This window comes from Tursiops truncatus, chromosome 4 (assembly GCF_011762595.2).
Source record: "Tursiops truncatus isolate mTurTru1 chromosome 4, mTurTru1.mat.Y, whole genome shotgun sequence".
In the NCBI taxonomy this organism is placed as follows: domain Eukaryota; kingdom Metazoa; phylum Chordata; class Mammalia; order Artiodactyla; family Delphinidae; genus Tursiops; species Tursiops truncatus.
In genome coordinates this window covers 77106523-77126859 of record NC_047037.1, presented here as the reverse complement: position 1 = coordinate 77126859, position 20337 = coordinate 77106523, and the positions used below count along the sequence as shown (strand labels likewise).

The 20337-nt window shown below is 37.2% G+C and overlaps 1 protein-coding gene across 6 annotated transcripts in view; it reads right to left on the bottom strand.

Moving 5' to 3' along the window:
* Nucleotides 1-7883: 7883 nt before the first annotated feature.
* Nucleotides 7884-20337, bottom strand: part of POLQ (DNA polymerase theta) — a 114742-nt gene continuing 102288 nt past the window's right edge. For 5 of the 6 annotated variants that reach the window (XM_073804184.1, XM_033855777.2, XM_019923270.3 and 2 more), the window contains 4 exons: nt 17830-17954; nt 11594-11747; nt 9350-9465; nt 7884-8899 (listed from right to left, as the gene is read on the bottom strand). In XM_073804184.1, coding sequence (XP_073660285.1) covers nt 8786-8899; nt 9350-9465; nt 11594-11747; nt 17830-17954 — 509 coding nt within the window. In that variant the 3' untranslated portion in view covers nt 7884-8785. Of the gene's footprint in view, nt 8900-9349; nt 9466-11593; nt 11748-17828; nt 17955-19371; nt 19571-20337 lie in introns of those variants that run through there. The other variant, XR_004526393.2, reaches the window with a different exon arrangement.

Below are 20337 nucleotides of genomic sequence, written 5' to 3'. Positions count from 1 at the left end.
TGGAATTGGACCAATTTGCTATATAAGACATAATTGGCCCAAATCACAAAACTTAAGTGTGGTTTCCCACTTAAGTGGGAATGTTTGTGCTATTCTTGAAACTTTTATTTAGGTTTGAAATTATTTCAAAATAAAATTATAAAAATAAAAAATACTAAATAAATAAATAAATAAAAATTAAAAAATACTTTCAATTTTGTTGATTTACTTGCATTTCAAAAACATTGTCTTCTACCTTTCACAGCAAATGAACAGCTGCTTTATGGATTAAAGAGTAGTTCTGAGCTGGTTTGGGAATCCAAACATTATTTAAAATTTTTCTTTCAAAAATGTGTTTTAATTACACATGTAATACATGAATACATATTTGTAGTGACACCAAATAATAAATTTAGACAAGATAAAAGTGCAATTTCCCTTGGTCACCTCCTTATCTGTACTAGTTATTGGTTTGTTTCCTTCCAAACATTCTTCCCTGCTGCAACTTGCTTATTCAAATACTGTGTCTGAGATACCTTTCCAGGTCAGTACTTCAAACATCAATCATTCTTTTTAACTTACTTATATTATTGCATGGTGTCAATAAAGCATACTTTGTTACTATTACTCTACTAGTAAACATTTAGATATTTCCCAATCCCTCAATATTACAAACAAGACTGCAGTGAACATTGTTGCACATGCATTTAGCATATCTGCAAATGTTTCTCCAGGGAAGATACTGTGGAATTCAGTCAAAGGGTGTGCTGGTTTAAACCTCTTAAATAGATGTTGCCAATTAAACTATTCTTCACCAGTATATGAGAACTACTGTTGCCCTACATCTTTGCCCACTCTCAATATTAATTTTTTCTCAATCTGAAAGGTGAAAATGGCATCTTGTTTTTATTATTCCTGATTAGTGAAATTGAACTCCTTTTTGTTTACGTTCTTACCCCCTCTTTTGTGACTTGTCTGTTTGTAATTTTTTATTATGTTCTCTTAATAGTTCTGTTGTGGTAATCCTACAGAAGTAGACTAGACACCCTACCCAAAATTTGGTTTGGATATTAAGACTAATGACACATACACACACCCTAGGAGGACACAAAAAAGATTTACTATTGACATAAAGAGGCTTTCTGGGGAGAGGAGGGTAGCACTCAAAATGGTCTAAAATGGCTTGAGAGCACAGGTAAAGAGACTGGTTCAGGGTTTTTATTGTGGTTGGGAGTGGGACCAGAGTTTGCAGAGAGAGGCTGCACTGGAAAGAGGGGAGCACTCAGGCTTTCTTCTCAGTTCACCCAGACATGGGGCTGGAGGGGAAAAGAGGGGGTGAGGCTTGAAACTTGTCAGCAAACATCAAGAGATGGAGTCAGACTCTTTACCACAGGTTATCTATTATTGATTTTTAGTATAACTCTGGAAATTAGTGTAGTTACTTTTTATAACTGCTTTTTCCTTATTTTTGAGTCTTCCTAAAGATGATTGGTTTCTGGGTTTAGAGGAAGGCTTACATGAACTCGGTGTAAAGGAAGAAGGGTCCTGGTCCTTGTGATTCACTCTGAGTCCTCTGTGATTCCCTCTATAACAGTGGCAGGTCTGTTCGAGACACTTGAGCACCTTTCACTGATTTGTGCTAAAGTACACTTAGTGAATGTGTGCCTTGCTCTCTTGTTTGGGGCAGGGCCCTGTGGTCTCACTTGCTAACTCAGACTCATCTAGGCTATGGAGCCCTCTGGGGTTATCTATGCCCCTCTCCTGGATTAGGCTGTTCAGTATCTTGATGTCATCACTTTTTCATATTGAGGATTTTTTTCTTTTAATGTAGTCAAATTTTATCATCTTTTAGCTTTATGATTTTTGAACTTTGTTTTAAAGGCCTTTACATCTATAAAATAATAAACTCTCATATCTCCTTTACTTTCAAAGTTTTATTTTTTATATTTAAGCCTTTAATCCATCTGGAGTCTCCATACTTTTACAAATGGAAAACATATCATTACACCCCTATTTTTAAATGACTTATCCCTTCACCTCTAATTTGAAGTGCCATTTAAATCATTTCCCATATACACCTAAGTCTGTTTTCTAAATTTTTAGTCTGCCCAAGTAATCTATTTGTCTATTTCTAGGTCCTTATCAAATAGTTAAATTACTACAATCTTTATAATATGTCCTAATATTGATCTTTTTTAGTTTAATAGGTATTGAGTTTTTTTCTCTAGGTGAATTTTAGTATATAATCTATCTCAAAAAAAAAAATTCCTGTTGAGACTTTGATTGGAATTACAGTAAATTTGGAGGTTAATAAATAACAAAGATTTTTGCTGAAATCGCTTCCCCTAGGATATCTTCATCCTCTTTGTCACAACCATTTCCCTCATTTATGTTGATAATTTTGCCTTCTAGGTTTTTCAAGTTGCATATCTAGAGTATCTAGAATGGCATCAGTGTCAATACTTCCACAGTCAACTACTTCTTATATAACTCTACATCCAATTTGAAGTTCACTTTATACTGCTGTCATTTTTCATTTCATTTCATTTTTCATTTCATGGTGCACCTGCATCTTAATTAGCCAATTTCCTCTTCTGGTTAACCATTTTTATAAAATGTCACATGGATTTAACACTGGGAGACTAGGAGTCAACACTGCTACGTGCTTTATTGTCTGTATGTAAAGTAAATGACAGATGTACAGTGACCAGTCATTGACAGACTTTGAAAGAAATGACGCAATTGGTAACTCACCATGTGTATTAGTTTCCTGTTACTGCTATAACAAATGACTACAAACTTACTGGCTTAAAACAACACAAATTTAGGGGTGACATCACCAAGATGGTGACATAGGTCATTCCCAACTTCACTCCTCCTCACAAGAACAACTAACAACTATTCATGGACAAGACACCACTGAGAAAATCCTAGAATGTGGGGTGAGACTGAAGCATCCCCTGTACCACAGAGACTGAGACAGACCATGTTAGAAGGATGAGGAGCTGCTACATGCTGACCATACTGCCTCTCCCCCAGGCCAGCACAGCATGGGTCTCCCCTGAACTTACAGTTCTTCCAGTGGGAAAAGAGATCCCAGTGGACATCCAGCTCTTCCAGTGTTTTGGGTCCCTTCTTAGGAGTCCCACTGGGGTCTTGCCTTATGGGGATAACAAGGGAATCTGCAGGGCTTGACCTCTGAGAATCAGATCCTGATGAAGAAGGGGTGAGAGGCCTGCAACAACCAGCACTCAGATCTTGCAGACCCAGGTCCTACTTACAACACCCAGGTGGTAGTCCCAACTAGTGGCTTTGCTCATCAGCATAGCCAAGACAGTGGTGCAGTCTGACCAGGGAACTCAGCAAGGTGCAGGTCTGCCTGACTTGGGACCTCAAACAAATACCCCTACCCACCCTGGAGCCTGGTCTGCCTCCCCTCACCCTCCACTCTCCCCATCCAGGCAGGGGAGCAGAATCATAGCTCCACTCACTGTTCAGTGTAGCTCCCAGTCCTGCCCAACCAGAAAGCATCCGGGTGCAATAATTACTTTCATGGATTAAATTATCCAATCAAAACATGAATGGATTAAAAAAAAAAAAAAGAACACTACATGACCCTCACTTTAGCCTTAAAGACACACATAGACTAACAGCAAAGGGATGGAAAAAGATACGTCAAGCAAATGATAAACGCTGCCCCCCCTCCAAAAAAAAAAGCAGGGGGTATCTAGACTTATATCAGACAAAATAGACTTTAACATAAAAATGACAAAAAAAATGATTATTATATAATGTTAAAGAGGCCAATTCATCAAGCGGATGTAACAATTGTAAATATTTATGCATCCAGTATTGGAGCACCTATATATGTTAGCAGAAACTAACAGAACTGAATGGAGAAATAAACAGTAATACAAATATAGTTGGGGACATGAATACCGCACTCTCAAAAATGGATTCTCATCCAAAAAGAGAATCATTAAAGAAGAGCGAATTTGAACAATACTATTGATCAAATGTCTCTAACCGCCATATACAGAACTTTCTATCCAACAACAGCAAAATATACACACTTCTCAAGCACAAATGGAACATTTTCTAGGATAGATCACAGGTTAGGCCACAAACCAAGTCTTAACAAATTCAACAAGACTGAAATTATACCAAATACCTTCTATGACCACAATGGTATAGAAACTAGAGATCAGCAACAGGAGAAAAACTGGAAAACTCACAATTACAAGGAAATTAAACAATACTTTCCTGAACAACCAATGGATCAAAGAAGAAATTAAAGGGGAAATAAAAGAGAAGCTTGAGAAAAATGAAAAAGGAAACACAATTTATCAAGATGTATGAGATGCAGTAAAAGGTCTAAGAGAGAAGTTCACAGCAAAAAATGCCTACGTTAAGAAACAAGACAAACTCACAAATATTGTGTATTTTACAAATTAAAGGTTTGTGGCAACCCTGTGTCAAACAAGTCTATCGACACCATTTATCCAATAGCATTTATTCATTTTGTGTCTCTGTGTCACATTTTGGTAATTCTCCCAATATTTCCAACTTTTTCATTATGATTATGTTTGTTACAGTGATCTGTGATCAATGATCTTTGACATTACCATTGCAAAAAGATTATAGCTCGCTGAAGGCTCAGATGATGGTCAGCATTTTTTAGCAATAAAGTATTTTTTAATTAAAGAAAAATAAAAACCAAGATCTCAAATAATCAACCTAACTCTGCAGCTCAAGAAACTAGAAAAGGAAGTGCAAACTAAGCCCAAATTTAGCAGAAGGAAATAAATAATAAAGATTAGAGCAGAAATAAATGAAACAGAAAACAGGAACAATAGAAAAGATTAACAAAACTAAGAATTGGTTCTTTAAAAAGATAAAACTGACAAATCATCAGTTACACTAACCAAGGAAAAAAGAGGACCCAAATCAACAAAATTATAAATGAAAGAGGAGACATTACAAATGATACCACAGAAATACGAAGGATCATAAGAGGCTACTATGAACGACTATATTCCAACAAACTGGGTAATCTAAAGAAATGGAAAAACTACTAGAAACATAAAACCTACCAAGACCGAATCATGAAAATTTGGACAGAGCAATTACTAGTAAGGATACTAATTCAGTAATAAAAAAAAAACCTCCCAACAAACAAAGGCCCAGAACCAGATGACTTCACTGGTGAATTTTACCAAACATTTAGAGAAAAATTAATGCCAATCCCTCTCAAAGTCTTCGTAAAAAAATCAAAGAGAAGGGAACACTTCCAAACTCATTTTATAAGGTCAGCATTACCCTGATACCAAAGCCAGAAAAGGACACTACAAGAGAAGAAAATTACAAGCCAATATAACTGATATACCCAGATGCAAATATCCTCAACAAAATACTAGCAGACTGACTTCAACAGCACATTAAAGGGATTATACCGCATTATCAACTGAAATTTATACCTGGGATGCAAAGATGTTTCAACATATGCAAATCAATAAGTGTGATACACCATGTTAACAGAATGAAGGATAAAAGTCATACAATTGGGCTTCCCTGGTGGCGCAGTGGTTGAGAGTTCGCCTGCCGATGCAGGGGACACGGGTTCGTGCCCCGGTCTGGGAAGATCCCACATGCCACGGAGCAGCTGGGCCCATGAGCCATGGCCGCTGAGCCTGCGCGTCCGGAGCCTGTGCTCCGCAACGGGAGAGGCCACAACAGTGAGAGGCCCGCGTACTGCATTAAAAAAAAAAAAAAATCATACAATCATCTCAATAGATGCAGAAAAAGCATGACAATATTCAACGTCTATTCATAATAAAAACTCTTAATAAATTAGGTATGGAAGGAATGTACCTCAACAGAATAAATGCCATATATGACAAGCCCAAAGCTAACATCATGCTCAATGGTGAAAGGTTAAAAGCTTTTCCTCTAAGATTTGGAATAAGACAGGTGTGCCAACTCTCAACCACTCTCAATCAGTACTGGAAGGGGGCTTCCTTGGCAGCACAGTGGTTAAGAATCCACCTGCCAATGCACGGGACACGGGTCAAAGCCCTGGTCCAGGAAGATCCCACACGCCACAGAGCAACTAAGCCCATGCCCCACAACTACTGAGCCTGCAAGCCACAACTACTGAGTCTGCATGCCACAACTACTGAGCCTGCATGCCACAACTACTGAAGCCCACACACCTAGAGCCTGTGCTCCGTAATAAGAGAAGCCACCGCAACGAGAAGCCCACGCAGCACAATGAAGAGTAGCAACTAGAGAAAGCCCGCGCACAGCAACAAAGACCCAACACAGCCAAAAATTAATTAATTAATTAATTAATAGAAAAAAATAGTACTGGAAGTCCTATACTAGACATCAGCCAAGAAAAAGAAATAAACAGCTTCTAAATTGGAAAGGAAGAAGGAAAATTGTCTCTATTTGCAGATCACATGATTTTATATATAGAAAATAGGGATGTAATGAACAGAATGAAGACTATAGTTAACACTACTGGACGGTATATTTGAAAGCTGCTAAGAGAGTAGATCCTAAAAGTTCTCATCACAAGGAAAAAAAACGTTTTCGTATCTAATGAGATGATGAATGCTAACTAAACTTATAGTAGAAATCATTTCACAATATATGTAAGTCATGTTGTACACAAACTTACACAGTGCTGTATGTCAATTGTATCTCAATAAAACTGAAAAACAAACAAAAACACAAATTAGTATCTTACAGTTCTGAAGGTCAGAAGTCCAATATGATCTTATTGGGCTAAAATCAAGGTGCTGCCAGGGCTGTGTCCCTTCTGGAGGCTGTACATTCCACTGCCTTTTCCAGTTTTTAGAGGTTGTCTGCATTCCTTGGCTCATGGCTCCTTCTTCCATCTTTAAAGTCAGCAGTGCAGCATCTTCAAACCTCAGTCTCACTCTTTCCATCGTCACATTTCCTCCTCCGACTCTGATCATCTGTCTGCCTCTCACAAGGACCCTTGTGTTCACATTGGAACCACCCAGATAATCTCCCCATTTCATGATCTCTAACTTAATCACATCAGCAATGTTCCTTTTGCCATGTGACGAAAATGTTCACAGGTTTTGGGGATTAGGATGTGAGCAGTTGGGGAGGGGAGGTGCATTATTCTGCCTACAACAAAGGGCATCTGTTACTAACATAGTGATTTGTAGACTGAAGAGCTACCATTGAAGTTTGAACTTTATGCGATCATTAAGTTAATATACCATGCCAATTGAAATTTGAATTGTGTTGTATGGACACTAGTGTTATTTAAGTAAACCATGGTAACTTGAATTTTTTCATAACTGAATCATGCAAAGCAAGGAGTTCCTGTTTTAAGCCCAGCTGAAGGTCAAAAAGGATGAGAAAATGCATGTAACCACACATGCAGAGCCATGGCTGCAGAAGATGAGGTGGAAGTGATCTATATGTCTGCGCTCATATTTGGAGAACACTCATGTAAATAGGCTGAGGTTTCTCTTGTGCTGGATTCTCAAGGCCACCAGAATACTAACAGCACTGCAACTCTTCTGAGAAACGTGGTACAGATGAATATGGAAAAAACTCGAGAAATAATGATATAACTTCCCTCTTACCTCTGTCGTCTTCTGCCACTTCCCCCCAGCACCAAAATATCTGAGGATTTTGTGCACTAATATCCAACTACTAATAGTGTATTACACTTTGTTTATAAAGCAACTGTCTTTTAAAATTCTGATGAATAAACATAAAAGAGCTCTTTGATAACTGATTAAGAATATAATAAACACTTCCTATGTGTACACTGTTGAGCAAACTATAGAATAAGTAAATGGATACACAGGCTTCTGATACTTAGACCAAACACAATTTTGAAAACTGAACTGCTGGTATAAAGTTTCTCATAAATTAATTTTATTAAAACAGCAAAAAAAAAAAAAAAGGTCAGTTATTCACCTCTGACTGGGATTATAAAGTACAATCTTTTAGCGTGAGTATTCTCACCATGCCACAGAGAAAGGTACTGAGGGACTGATGAGGGGGTGTTTTCCTTCTCTGGCAGTGTTATATTAAACTGCAGTATAAATATCTGATCTTAAGATCAGAATACCTCTTGAAGAGGTGTAGCTTGTTTTATAATACCTAAGTATTGGAAATATATTAATTGCATGAATTGGGAGAGGGAAAGGAAGAAGAAATGGCAATTCATGAAAATCCATTCCTAGACTACATCCATACCAAGTCTTACCACTTTACAGAATTCTTAATTTACTAGCCAGTGCTATTTAAAAATACCACTTCAAAAGTCTTACACCGATACTGGATGAAAATCACACACAACACCTAACCCTGGTGGTTTATGTGAAACCAAATCCTTATCTGCCTCTGGCTCCTTCAGGGGTCTGTATCACCAGTGTCTGAATCCTGGTTGGGATGAAAATGACCCTGAGACAGCAGTTTCATTTTCTTCATGCTCAACCAGACAGATGAAGATCCAAAGTGCTAAGTACGTATTTCAAGCATGTGTTCTGAAACTGTTTAGGGCCACAGTAAACTATAAAAGGCAATTTCATAGATACTCTTTGAGAGCGAATATAATCATTAAACTTGATATTTTGCCTCAAAAATGTTTTTCATACTACAGAAAATAAACTCATATATGTTTTGAAACTCTCACTATAAAATTACTATCGTAAGTTCACCAGAACTTGAGGTTTTCTGTTTTCATGAAGTAGGTGAAAGGGTAATCTCTATTCTTTCCATGTGATTGTACCTACACCAGGCTTCCCTACCATCACACATCAAAGTCCTTCAGCTCGCCCCAGCTGGCACCTATTTTCACTTTCACTTTCAGTTTCACAGAGAGTTTTACGGCACTTTCCATTTCATTCTTGACAATCTGAGCTACCTACAAAACAAAAAAAAAGAGGTTAACAAACTCTGCCCAGTCAAAGAACTGACTGCCAGCCCACTCACTGAGGGGATAAACCAGACTGGAGCTCTTTACCTCATGGTGCTTAAAACTCTAAGTTGGAAAAGAGCCAGGTATCCCACACTAATCTGCACTGACAAACAGAAGCTCTGCCAGGTTCACTAGAATGCTCAGAGCTTTGAAATCCTCAGGGCAAGACTCCAAATTCTCATCTAACTTCTCGCAGACAAAAATATCCCTGCATCAGGAATTTCTTTTAAAATGAGTTTAAAGATGAGCACTCTTAGCTCTTTCTCTACCCTTAAGGATTCTACTTTTCTATAGCCATCCTGGGGCTAGGAAAGGGCTCCAGAAATCTCATGCATCTTAGCCTGACTTACAGTGTCTTAGCTTTCTGTAGAATGGATATGAACACTGCAAAAATACCTGAACAACATCCTCTTCTGCCACTTCGTATAAGAGTTCATCATGGAGTTGAAGGATGAAGAAGCCTCCTCTGATGGGACAGAACATCCCTTGCAGTTTTCTCTTTGGTAACAATCCTACCCCATGAGAAAAGTAGCAAAACTGATCAGCATGTCACTGTGCTATGGGAGTATTTTTTTTTTGAGAGATTTTGGGAAATTATAATTAAGAGATTAAAACACATAAAATTTGGAGCTATCAAGAAAATAACTAATTGCTGATTGCCACCTAGCCCACCTATCAGGTAAACTCAAATCTCCACCTACCTCCTCCCAGAAATGAGGAGTCTAAAAAAGACATCAGTAAATGGAGTTGATTGACACTCCTTGATGTCTTTTTCTGGCCAGAAGTGTCACCATGGTAGAATTGGTGATTCCCCAGTTGGACCACACACTCTAGACAAGTAATTCTAAACCTAGGGTCCAAATGTGGACTTCAGAAAATACACAGATTCCTTCAAGATATATGAAAGGGTCTATGTCTGTATATTTTTCTGTGGAGATGATGTATACCTTTTCAGAAGATTCTCAAAAGAACTCATGAATCCAAAAATGGTTTAAAAAAATCACTGTATTATAGTTATTATAATATAGTTATTATAGTCACTATTTCCTAACTAGTGGGCCTAGTGGTACAGATTATGCCCCTCTGATCACTAAAATAAGGTTCAACATTAATACTTTTAGAGTATCTGCCTTCCATTGTTTGCCCGTTTCTCAGAGCAGTCCTTCCTTTTTGCCATTCAAATTTCCTATACTTATTCTTCAGGACAGGACAGCACAAATACTGTCTCCCTCGATATCTGGTGCTTCCCTCAGAGAGAGTTCTTTAGCTGTCACTACCTGCAGCCCAAGTTTTCTCAGAGGTGGCTCTCACAGGGTAAGAGAACAAAGGCAGATGAGGCATGGCAAGTTGCTTCCATACCAGGGCTGCAAAGGCTGTGCATCTGTTTGCCAGTTTGGCTAAAATCTGATCTGACCCATTGGGCCCCACTTATCTTGCATCATTGGCTGTCTGGATGCTCTAGTTTTTCTGCTTTCTGATCATTATACCTTTGTCCTCTTGATTTCCCTTGGTTACTTGGCTTCTGACCCAGAATGCCATGATCCTCCTGTTCCCTGTGTGGTCTGCTTCCTCAGGCTGAGCTCCCTTTGATCCCACTGACCTACTACTGCCTTTAACTCAACATGACACAATCAAGCCATCCTCAGTGACATACCCACATTGTCTTCCACTCACTCTAAAGAGTGATACCACCTATATCTTCATTTTGACACTGCATCACTCTGCTGTGAAGAGTCAGGTAAATATTTCACAGTCAGGTATCATATCTTCCTTTCCTTAGCAGATTTAAAATTCAAACATAGGTTGACAACTTTTACTTCTAAATCCTCCAAAGCACACAGTACAATGTTATTCCCCAAATAAGTTTGACCATACATCCTCTTTCTACAAATATAAGAGTGTGAATGTGTGCATGTGTTCATGGAAAGTCATGAACAGGAAAATCAACATCTTCTTAAGGTGTGGTATGAGGATCGAAGAGGATCCCAGAAATTCTTTCAAAGCATCTGCAAAGTCAAATTATTTTCGCAATAACACCCAAAGGTTATTTTCCTTTTTCAGTCTCCTTCTTTCATAAGCGTACAACAAGGTGATCAATTACCTTGGTTTTAGCAATGAAAGTCCCACATCCTGGGAAACCATCAGTCTCCCACAAACTGGGACATTCATCATCCTCTACAGAGGATTTTCCAGAGATTACAGAACAGGTAATATTGCAACAAACTGAATGCAGAAAAATAAGAGACTCCAACTGTCATCTCTTAAGCCAGACATTAAAGAGATTTTCAGAAAAAATAAAACCACTCATCACGAATTTTTTTGTTGTTCTGAAAAAAATGTAGTTATTTTCATAAAAATATGTTATTTATGTTAACACATGATGGGTTTATTATTGTTACCTGTAAATGTTAATAAATGTTTTTAAATTCCCAGTTTTAATTTCTAATATGGTAAATATTAGTAGATATAATTAACACACATAAACAAAAGCTCTTTGGGATCCTTTCTAAGAGTGTAAAGACATCATGAAACCAAAATGTTTGAGAACTGCTGAGAAATAAATATAAATCGTTTCCCCCTTTCTTTTCTGATGTAATTAATCTCACCATGTTATAGCAAGGGCCTCATTTATGAACAAACCTGTTCTGTCACTTTGGAGCATACTCTCCCGATGACCATGGGATTTGAAGGCTGAGTGGAAGGTTTCTAATTGCTTCTGAATATTAACTGTGGCTATTTTGACAATATCAGCTGCCGAACCTTGGACTCTTGTGTTGATAGCCTGACGCTCAGCCTATGAAAAACAACAACAGATGCTCCATCAGACACGCCAGCATTGTTTCATACCTGCCTTTAGCGTCCACAGATTAGTGCTCACATGTGCAGACTGGAAATCTGGAACTGAGATGTGACCCAGGGCATCCACTATAAGCTGTATCTTAAGAATAACAACCAGAATGATCCAGGGCTCTAGATCCTGGGCTATCATTCACATGAGGATAGACTAAACAAAAGAAGGTCAGATTGCTTCAGTTTAGAAATCTTCGACAGTTAGGAACCAAAAACTACATTACACTTAAAATGTATCTAGAAGCTCAAAATTATTTTTAAAAATATAGTATCAGTATTCTAAACTTCACTTTAAAGGATCCATTCCTCAAAATACAATTCCTCTTAACACTAAATAGATATAATTAGAATACCATTCTTTGTGATGTGGGTTGGAATGTTTCAAGCACATCCCCCATATCAGTGGCCTCTCAGTCCTATGTAGAGTTTGGCCACAGCAAGTCTGCAGCCCTCTGGTATGAATCAGAGCTTTTTATGGGCTATTGGGCCTAATCATTAGCTGCTGGTGAAAATGCAGATCCTAGATCCCCAGGTATTAAATTAGAACTTCCCTGAAACTATTGCTGCCATGAGCTTCTTGGCAGGCAACCACAGCTGCTAAAAGTGAACATCCTGGGGCAGTAGGAATAGGGGTCTAGGTTAATATCCAAGATGTAATCTATCCATGAATATCACTCCTGTTGTTGCAAAAGGGCTCAGAAAATGGGAAGGGTCTACTCACTGGAGGGATCTATGTAACCTGAGAGGTGTTCTCTAGTTCCCTGTCACCTGGGCTACATCCAACTCCTAGTATATTACATACTGGTAAAGAGACAGACTTTTTAACTATTGTTTTGTCAAATGCTGATGAATCCATTCTAAACTCATTCAGTTGTCATTGTTTAAAGAGTGACTGAATTTCAAAGTTCTGACTGCTCCTGTTCTTGAAACTATATGCCTCTGTGCAGTGGATTATGTTATTGTTGCTATTACTTGCTGCCTTTCTCTGTGAAGTCCCATGGCCCCCACCCATTGCCATGTAATTCAAAGTGTTTTTCACTCTAAAAGAATGGCCTTGACTTGTTTTGGCCAATAAAATGTGAGTAAAACTGACATACAGCACATGCAAGGAGTTTTAAAAGCTATCTAACACTGTCACAAAAAAGGGCTTATCCCAGGTAGGTACTTTTCTTTATTCTGAATTTTAGAATGAAGAAAATACAGAGCAGAGGCAGAGTCAACCCAGAGCCAAACTATACTATGAATTAAAAATAAATATTCTTATTATAAGTCACTGAAATACGGGAGTTGTTTTTACTGTGACACAACAAATATAACTAAAATATATAATTCATTCTCATGATACTGTACTTCCCTGATTCTATTCCAAAATAAGAAAACTTGGCAGTCTCAGCTTTGTGTCCCACAATCTTAGTCCCTTCTCATCACTAGAGTGTTTTCATATACATAAAAATATACAGGTTTCTGGTAATAGGAGATTATGCCATTAGGACTAACCCTTCCACTGATAACCAGAAAAAGGTGGTCAGAAAATGCCTCTTTGAATGAATCAGACAGGAAAAGGGAAGTGAAGAATTATAGAACCTAGAGAACTGGGAGAGAAAGGAAACCAAGGAGGTGATCCTGGCATTGGAGGCCATCCTTTCTCCCAGGGAAATCAACAGATTCCAGAAGAGGCAGCTGACAGGCTAAGAAGCTGAGCAGAACTTGATAGTCTTGAAATATTTGGGTTCACAGCCCAATAAGTAGGAGGCCTGGTAAGGAGGTAAGATAATACAACTGTTTTTATAGAAAACTAAGAAAAACAAAAGGCAATAGGAACAGACTACAGGGATTCAAGTATGAGCCATATTTGACTACAGACTAGTATCAAACCTATTAGACTATAAAATGATCATGTTATCAAGAAAATAAAAGACAAAATTGAATATTTCGGCAGAGAACAAAATACCATTAAGAACCAAATAGAAACTCTATAACCAAAAAAATTAAAACAACAGAACTTAAAGCATTTAAACAGTGCTTTCCCTATAGTTTGGTGTATGTGTGCAGTGGGGAGATAGTATCGACTTGGAGAGAAGATAAAAAGGCCTTCTGGGGTGCTGGAAAAGTTCTATATCATTTAGAACCTAAAAGCTCAATAGTTGCTCAACAGCAAATTGAAGAGCAAATCAGCCAACTGAAAGATAAGTTAGAAGAAAATATCCAGAATTAAGCATGAAGAAATATAAACATGGAACAGAGGATACGAAAAATGAGGAATTAAAGAGAAAAGTTTTTAAAATTTATAATAGAAGTTCCAGAAAGAGAGGAGAGATTTTGATGAAGCAATGACTGAAGAAGAAATGACTAAGAATTTTCCAAAATCAACAAAAGATCTCACGGTGCCGATTCAAGAAGTCCTAACACCCTCAAAAAAAGATCAGTTAAACACACACACACACACACACACACACACACACACACACAGGCACATGAAGTTAAAAAAAAAAAACCCACAGGGGCTTCCCTGGTGGCGCAGTGGTTGAGAGTCCGTCTGCCGATGCAGGGGACACGGGTTCATGCCCCGGTCCGGGAAGATCCCACGTGCCGTGGAGCGGCTGGGCCCGTGAGCCATGGCCGCTGAGCCTGCGTGTCCGGAGCCTGCGCTCCGCAACGGGAGAGGCCGCAGCAGTGAGAGAGGCCCGCGTACCACAAAAAAAAACAAACCCACAAACTTAAGCACATCACAGAAAATCTGTTGGAAATCACAAGGAAAGAAAAATACTGTATTAAAAGCAACCTAGAGAAAAAAGGCAGATTGCATTTAAAGAAGAAACAGACCACGGATGGGCAAACTAAAGCCTACAGGCCAAGTCTGGCCCATCTCTTGTTTCTGTAAATACAGCTCTACTGGAACACAGCCACACTCACTCATTTATGTAGGGTCTATGGCTGCATCTGCACTAGAACAGCAGGCTTGAGTAGTTGTGATGGAGACTCTGCAGCCTACAAGCACATGTTTAAGGGAGCTTACTTTTTCTGACACAGACACTATTAAAAACCTAAAGGAAAGTTCTACTTATTGGTAAAATGTTTAAAATTTCCCTCTGAGACCTGAAAAGTGGCAAAGATACTCACTATCACTAACTCTGTTCAACACTGTCCTAGCTAGTAAGTCAAGCAAAAGTAAAAAAAAAAACAAAGAATAAGACTCAGAAAGACAGTTATAAAACTACTTTTTTTTTCCAGATAATAACTGTGTAGATAGAATACCTAAAAGTATCTACAGATAAAATTTTGTAATTAGTAAGTAATATTTGCAAGGTTTCTAGACAAAAGAATAAAGGCAATTATCTTTCTATACCAGTAGTAAAGGGTTAGAAAATGTAAAAAGGGAAGGAAAATAATTAAAAATTAAAAAAGATGCCATTCACAACAGCATGAAACTTTTCCAATATCTAGCTATAAATTTAATAAAAACCTTGTAAGATCTCTTCCCCAAAACTATACATCATTAGTGAGAGAATTTTAAAAGACCTAAAGACCTAAATAAATGGACATATATAACATGTTTATCGACTGGAAAACTCAAATTTATAAATATGTCATTAATCCCATCTTGATCTATGAACTCAAGGCAACTGCAATTAAAAAATCCCAACAGGATTTTGTGTTTGTGTGGAAATTCACAAGCTGCTTCTACAATTTATATGGAAATGCAGAGAACCCAAGAACAGGCAAATCTTGGGGGAGAGAAAAAAAGCAAGTTGGGAAAACTTTACCATATATCAAAACATAGTATTCAAGAAAAAGCAAAACTACAAGACACTACTTTACACCCACCAGAAAAGCTAAAATTATGTTAACTTAATAGCAAATGTTGGCATGGATGCAGAGCAATGAGAACTCAAACTCATATGGGAGGACAAATTGCTACAACTACCATAAAACACAACGTTGCTTTATCTACTGAAATTGAAGATGAGAGCAATTCTATGTCTACCGCTTTACCAAACATAAACAGAAACATATGTGCACCAGGAATCTTGAACAAGAATAATCAAATCATCAAGATCCATAATAGAAACCCATCCAAATAGAAAATTCTCCAAACTAGAAACCCATCAACAGAAAAATGGATAAATTGTGGTATATTCATATAACAGAGCCATATACCTACCCCAACATGAAACAACATAAATGACTTGCCTAATGTAATTTTGAGTGACAGAAGCTAAACACAGAATACATATATATGATATACAGAGAGGTCAAAACAAAACCATAGGGTTAGAGGTTATAGTGGTTATTTCTGGGAAGGCAGTGTATGGTGATTAGGAAGAGGCATGAGGGGAGCTTCTGGGGTGCTGACAATATTCTGTATTTTGGTTTGTATGGTAGTTACATAGGTATAGCTCTATGATAATTTACTGAAATTTAAATTTGTTTCTTGTGCTTTCTCTATGTATATTTTTCAGTACAGTAAAAGTTGAAATAAAATGTAAAACCAAACTAAATGAAAACCAAACAATAAATCTGGCTATATTTACTCCATATCTGATTCAGAGGGGTGCAATTTTTTTTTTTTTCCCTCAGCAACAACATAATGAATCAATTAGAACTCTGACTCCTAAGGATTTGGTATAAAAAGTCTTACTCTCACAGTTTTAACTTCAAAAATATTAGTTTTTAAAAAATTATATGGTTCATTAACATTAATCATTCTATCCTCCATTTTTCATTGTGTAAATACCAAAAAACATAATTAATCCCTATTAGATCAAGCCCAAATTTCTCAGCCTGCCATTAAAAGCCTTCCCCAATAGCTGATTCCATCTGACCAGTAGAAAATTATCTATTCCTAAGTGACAACTCAAACTTTCCACTCCTATCAGATTGGCTTCTAGCCAATCCTTACTCAAACTCTTGGTCACTTGTGATTATCTTTTTCTTATGCCATCAATTAAATTTTAAATAGTCTTCAAGAATCTGTTTAAGTCCTATCTCCTCTAGAAGCCTAAATAACTGAGTATACATGCTACTTTTATATTTTTTTAGTTTGCTTTATCTCTTCCAATACATTTTAAGACTTACTTTTCCTAGTGCAACAACTACAGTGCCTACTTCACTTGGAGATATGGTAAAAGGCTGATAAATATCTGACATCTGTATGTGGATATATGGGAGGCGAGAGAGTGAAGAAGTAACAAAACCCCAACTACTCCTCCATGGTCCCTAAGAGCATTATTGCTCTGAGAGATTCTAGCTCAAGACAGTAGTTTAGCAATTTGGGGGCTGGATATTTTCATTACATACAATGTGTAGTGGGCACTGACACACAAAAGTATGAGGTAAGGGCAAAATACAACCAGTTAAAATAGGAAGGTTTGGACTATAACAGAAATTTAAATGCTCAGATACACAAAAAGTGTACAGATACACTTTTATGGATCCCAATGATTTCAGAAAGAGATTTCAACCATAATTTGAGTAAATACCATCAATACATCTTTTGAATGATATTAAATATCATTTTAATATCTTCTTTAATATTTTGGGTATCCTAATAACAACCTCTGATGAGCCAGTGCTTTTAAAATAAATAAACAAAAGGAATGAACCAAAAAATACCGCAATTCAATGACTGGCTAATCTCTGAAGACAATGCAATCTGGTGTAATATGACAAATTAGTATAGATATCTGAAACAAAGAACAATTAGCAAATGTAAGAATTAAGTTTATATATAACTTATTACCAAAGCTAATAAATAATTGGCTTACTAAAACAGAACATCTTTAACTGAAATATTACTAAGTGAACTCATATTTACATTAGTCTCCTATAGAGACTGTGTTCAGCAAATACTGGCATGTACCATCACTTCAGAAGTCCTTAATAAAATAGAAGATCCAATTAATATGCTAGTGATCTCTAAAAGGGACAATAGCAGGGTTCAGTCTTTGTTGAAAAAGTACATGTCATTAAAGTTAAAAATTTAAGTTAAAATATTAAGTTAAAAATCCAGAGAAATTTCAACATACGTGAGCTTTGTGATAAGGGTTGTTGTCTTTGATTCCTGGTAAATATCTACGCCTTCCCAAAATGGTCTGAACAAATCCATCTCTTTTACAATTCTTCACTGTCTCTCTCATGAAATGATTAATCCCTGCAAAGAAAATGAAGAAATAATTACAATCAATGTCCATCCTTAATCTCACTCACTAGTTTCAATATAGTGAAATATACCAAAACTTCACCATGATTAACATTAATATCACATCATCAAAATTTTGCATATAAACTTTCATTCACTTTTTCTTCCAGTTTTATTGAGAAATAACTTATACACATCACTGTACAGCATGACAGTTTGCTTTACATATATTGTGAAATAGTGCTCGCTTAGGCAGCACATATACATATATTGTGAAATTACCACAATAAATTTAATTAACACTCATCACCTCATATAGCTATGAAAGTTAGAAACAAAAGGGACTTTAGAAATGACATAATCTCTGTTTTTCAACCACCAACAACAAAAAATACAAAACTAAACTCTAGAACAACAGAGCAGGTACTAAATCCTAGATGGTTTTATTACAGGACCTTAAGACTACTCCATGCTACTTTTCACAGGGTTCTGTTCTTTGATCACACTAACCCTCTTTTACTCTTTGAGCTTATCTTTACCAGGCTTAATACATTCCAACAGCTCCTTGTTACCATCTATGCTATGATTCAAATAGGACCTAACTGAAACTAATGCATGAAGTTGTAATATTTTATTAGAAACTTAAACAACTCACTTCTTAAAATTCAAAAAGACTACATATAGTATATTACTCAAACACATTCACATTCCCTATACCAGCATTCATCCTTTGCTATATAGGTCCGTTATTAGGTCTTATGACTCTCCAGGATGAACTCTTTGCTTCAGATGGGCCAGTCTCTTCATTGCCCATTCCTGTCTCTGAGCTAGAGAGGTTCTTCTCTCCTGGAACATTCTTTTTCTATACTCTTTAAAACACATTTAAGTACAGAGACTGCTAATCTATCTTTATTCTTTTGTGCAATTTCTGCTTTCTCACAGCTCTGCTCATCCTAAGTAATAAACACTAATGCCTCCCAATTAAAACCCCTCATTTGAGGATTTCTATTGTGTGGCTGGCACAGATTGTGGGTGAAAGGAAGGGGAGAAACCCTGCCAAGTGCAGCTGTTGGTGATATCTGACTACTAGCATAGGAATTTCAGAAAGCAATCAGGCTCTCATCTTCTCTTCAGGAATTACTGTGATACTGCTGAGTAAAGAGCAAAGAAAAGGATGAGATTTAAGAGACTACACCTCTATGAATTCTCTTACCTGACTCCTGTAGGAAGGCTTCAAATATTCAGAGATTGCAAGAACTACTTTAAAAAAACAATCAATGCTGAGGTATAATTTACATACAATAAACAAAGCTGAGATATAATTTACATACAATAAAAGGCACCCACTTCCGGTGAACAGTTTGATGCATTTTAACAAACATATGCACCCCTCCAACAACCACTACAAGATACAAAACATTTTAATCACCTTCACAGTCAGCTCCCCATTATCAGCCTCAAACACTAATGGATCTACTTTATTACACTGTATCTTTTTCATGTTCTTGAATTTCATAAATTACACTGTATGTTCTCACTTGTGTCTGCCTTCTCTTGCTAAGTAGCATTCCATTGAAGAGATATACCAAAATCTGTTTATCCATAATCCTGTTGACAGATAGTTGTTCCTGTTAAAAAGGAGACAGCAGGGCCAAAATGGAGTCACTTGTGCTAAACCCTATGTTAGCAAACTAAGACTTACTACCTAACCAAATTGCAGCCTCAACACCCCCAGGAATGTAACCTTTAACCAGTCAACCTGGTATTACATGGTCAGCACTAGTGAGGTTATCTGCCCAATAGGCCCTTCCAATCCCCTTAGGAGAGTGACCTTGCCTGAAACAATGCATTCTTTGCTAATATTTCCTTTATCCACCTACCCCCTTTCTGCCTTTAAAAAACTTTTCTCTTCTACAGTTCGGTGGAGCTCCTTTCTAGTGCTAGATGGGATGTTGCCCGATTCATGAATCATTGAATAAAGCCAATTTGATCTTTAATAAATTTACTCAGTTGATAAAGAAATGGAGTAATCGATACAGAGAACAAACAGATGGTTGCCAGAGGGGAGGGAGTTGGGGGGAGGAGAAAAATAGGTGAGGGAGACTAAGAGGCACAAACTTTCAGTTACAAAACACATGAGTCACAAGTATGAAATGTACAGTGTGGGGAATATAGTCAATAACTATGTAATATCTTTGTATGGTGACAGATGACAACTAGACTTACCATGGTGATCATTTTGAAATGTATAGAAATATCAAATCACTGTGTTGTATACCAGGAATTAACATAGTTTGTAGTTCAAATATACTTCAAAAACAAACTCATAGAAAAAGAGATTAGATTTGTGGCTACCAGAGGTGGGGAGTGGGAGGAGAGGGAATGGGTGATGGTG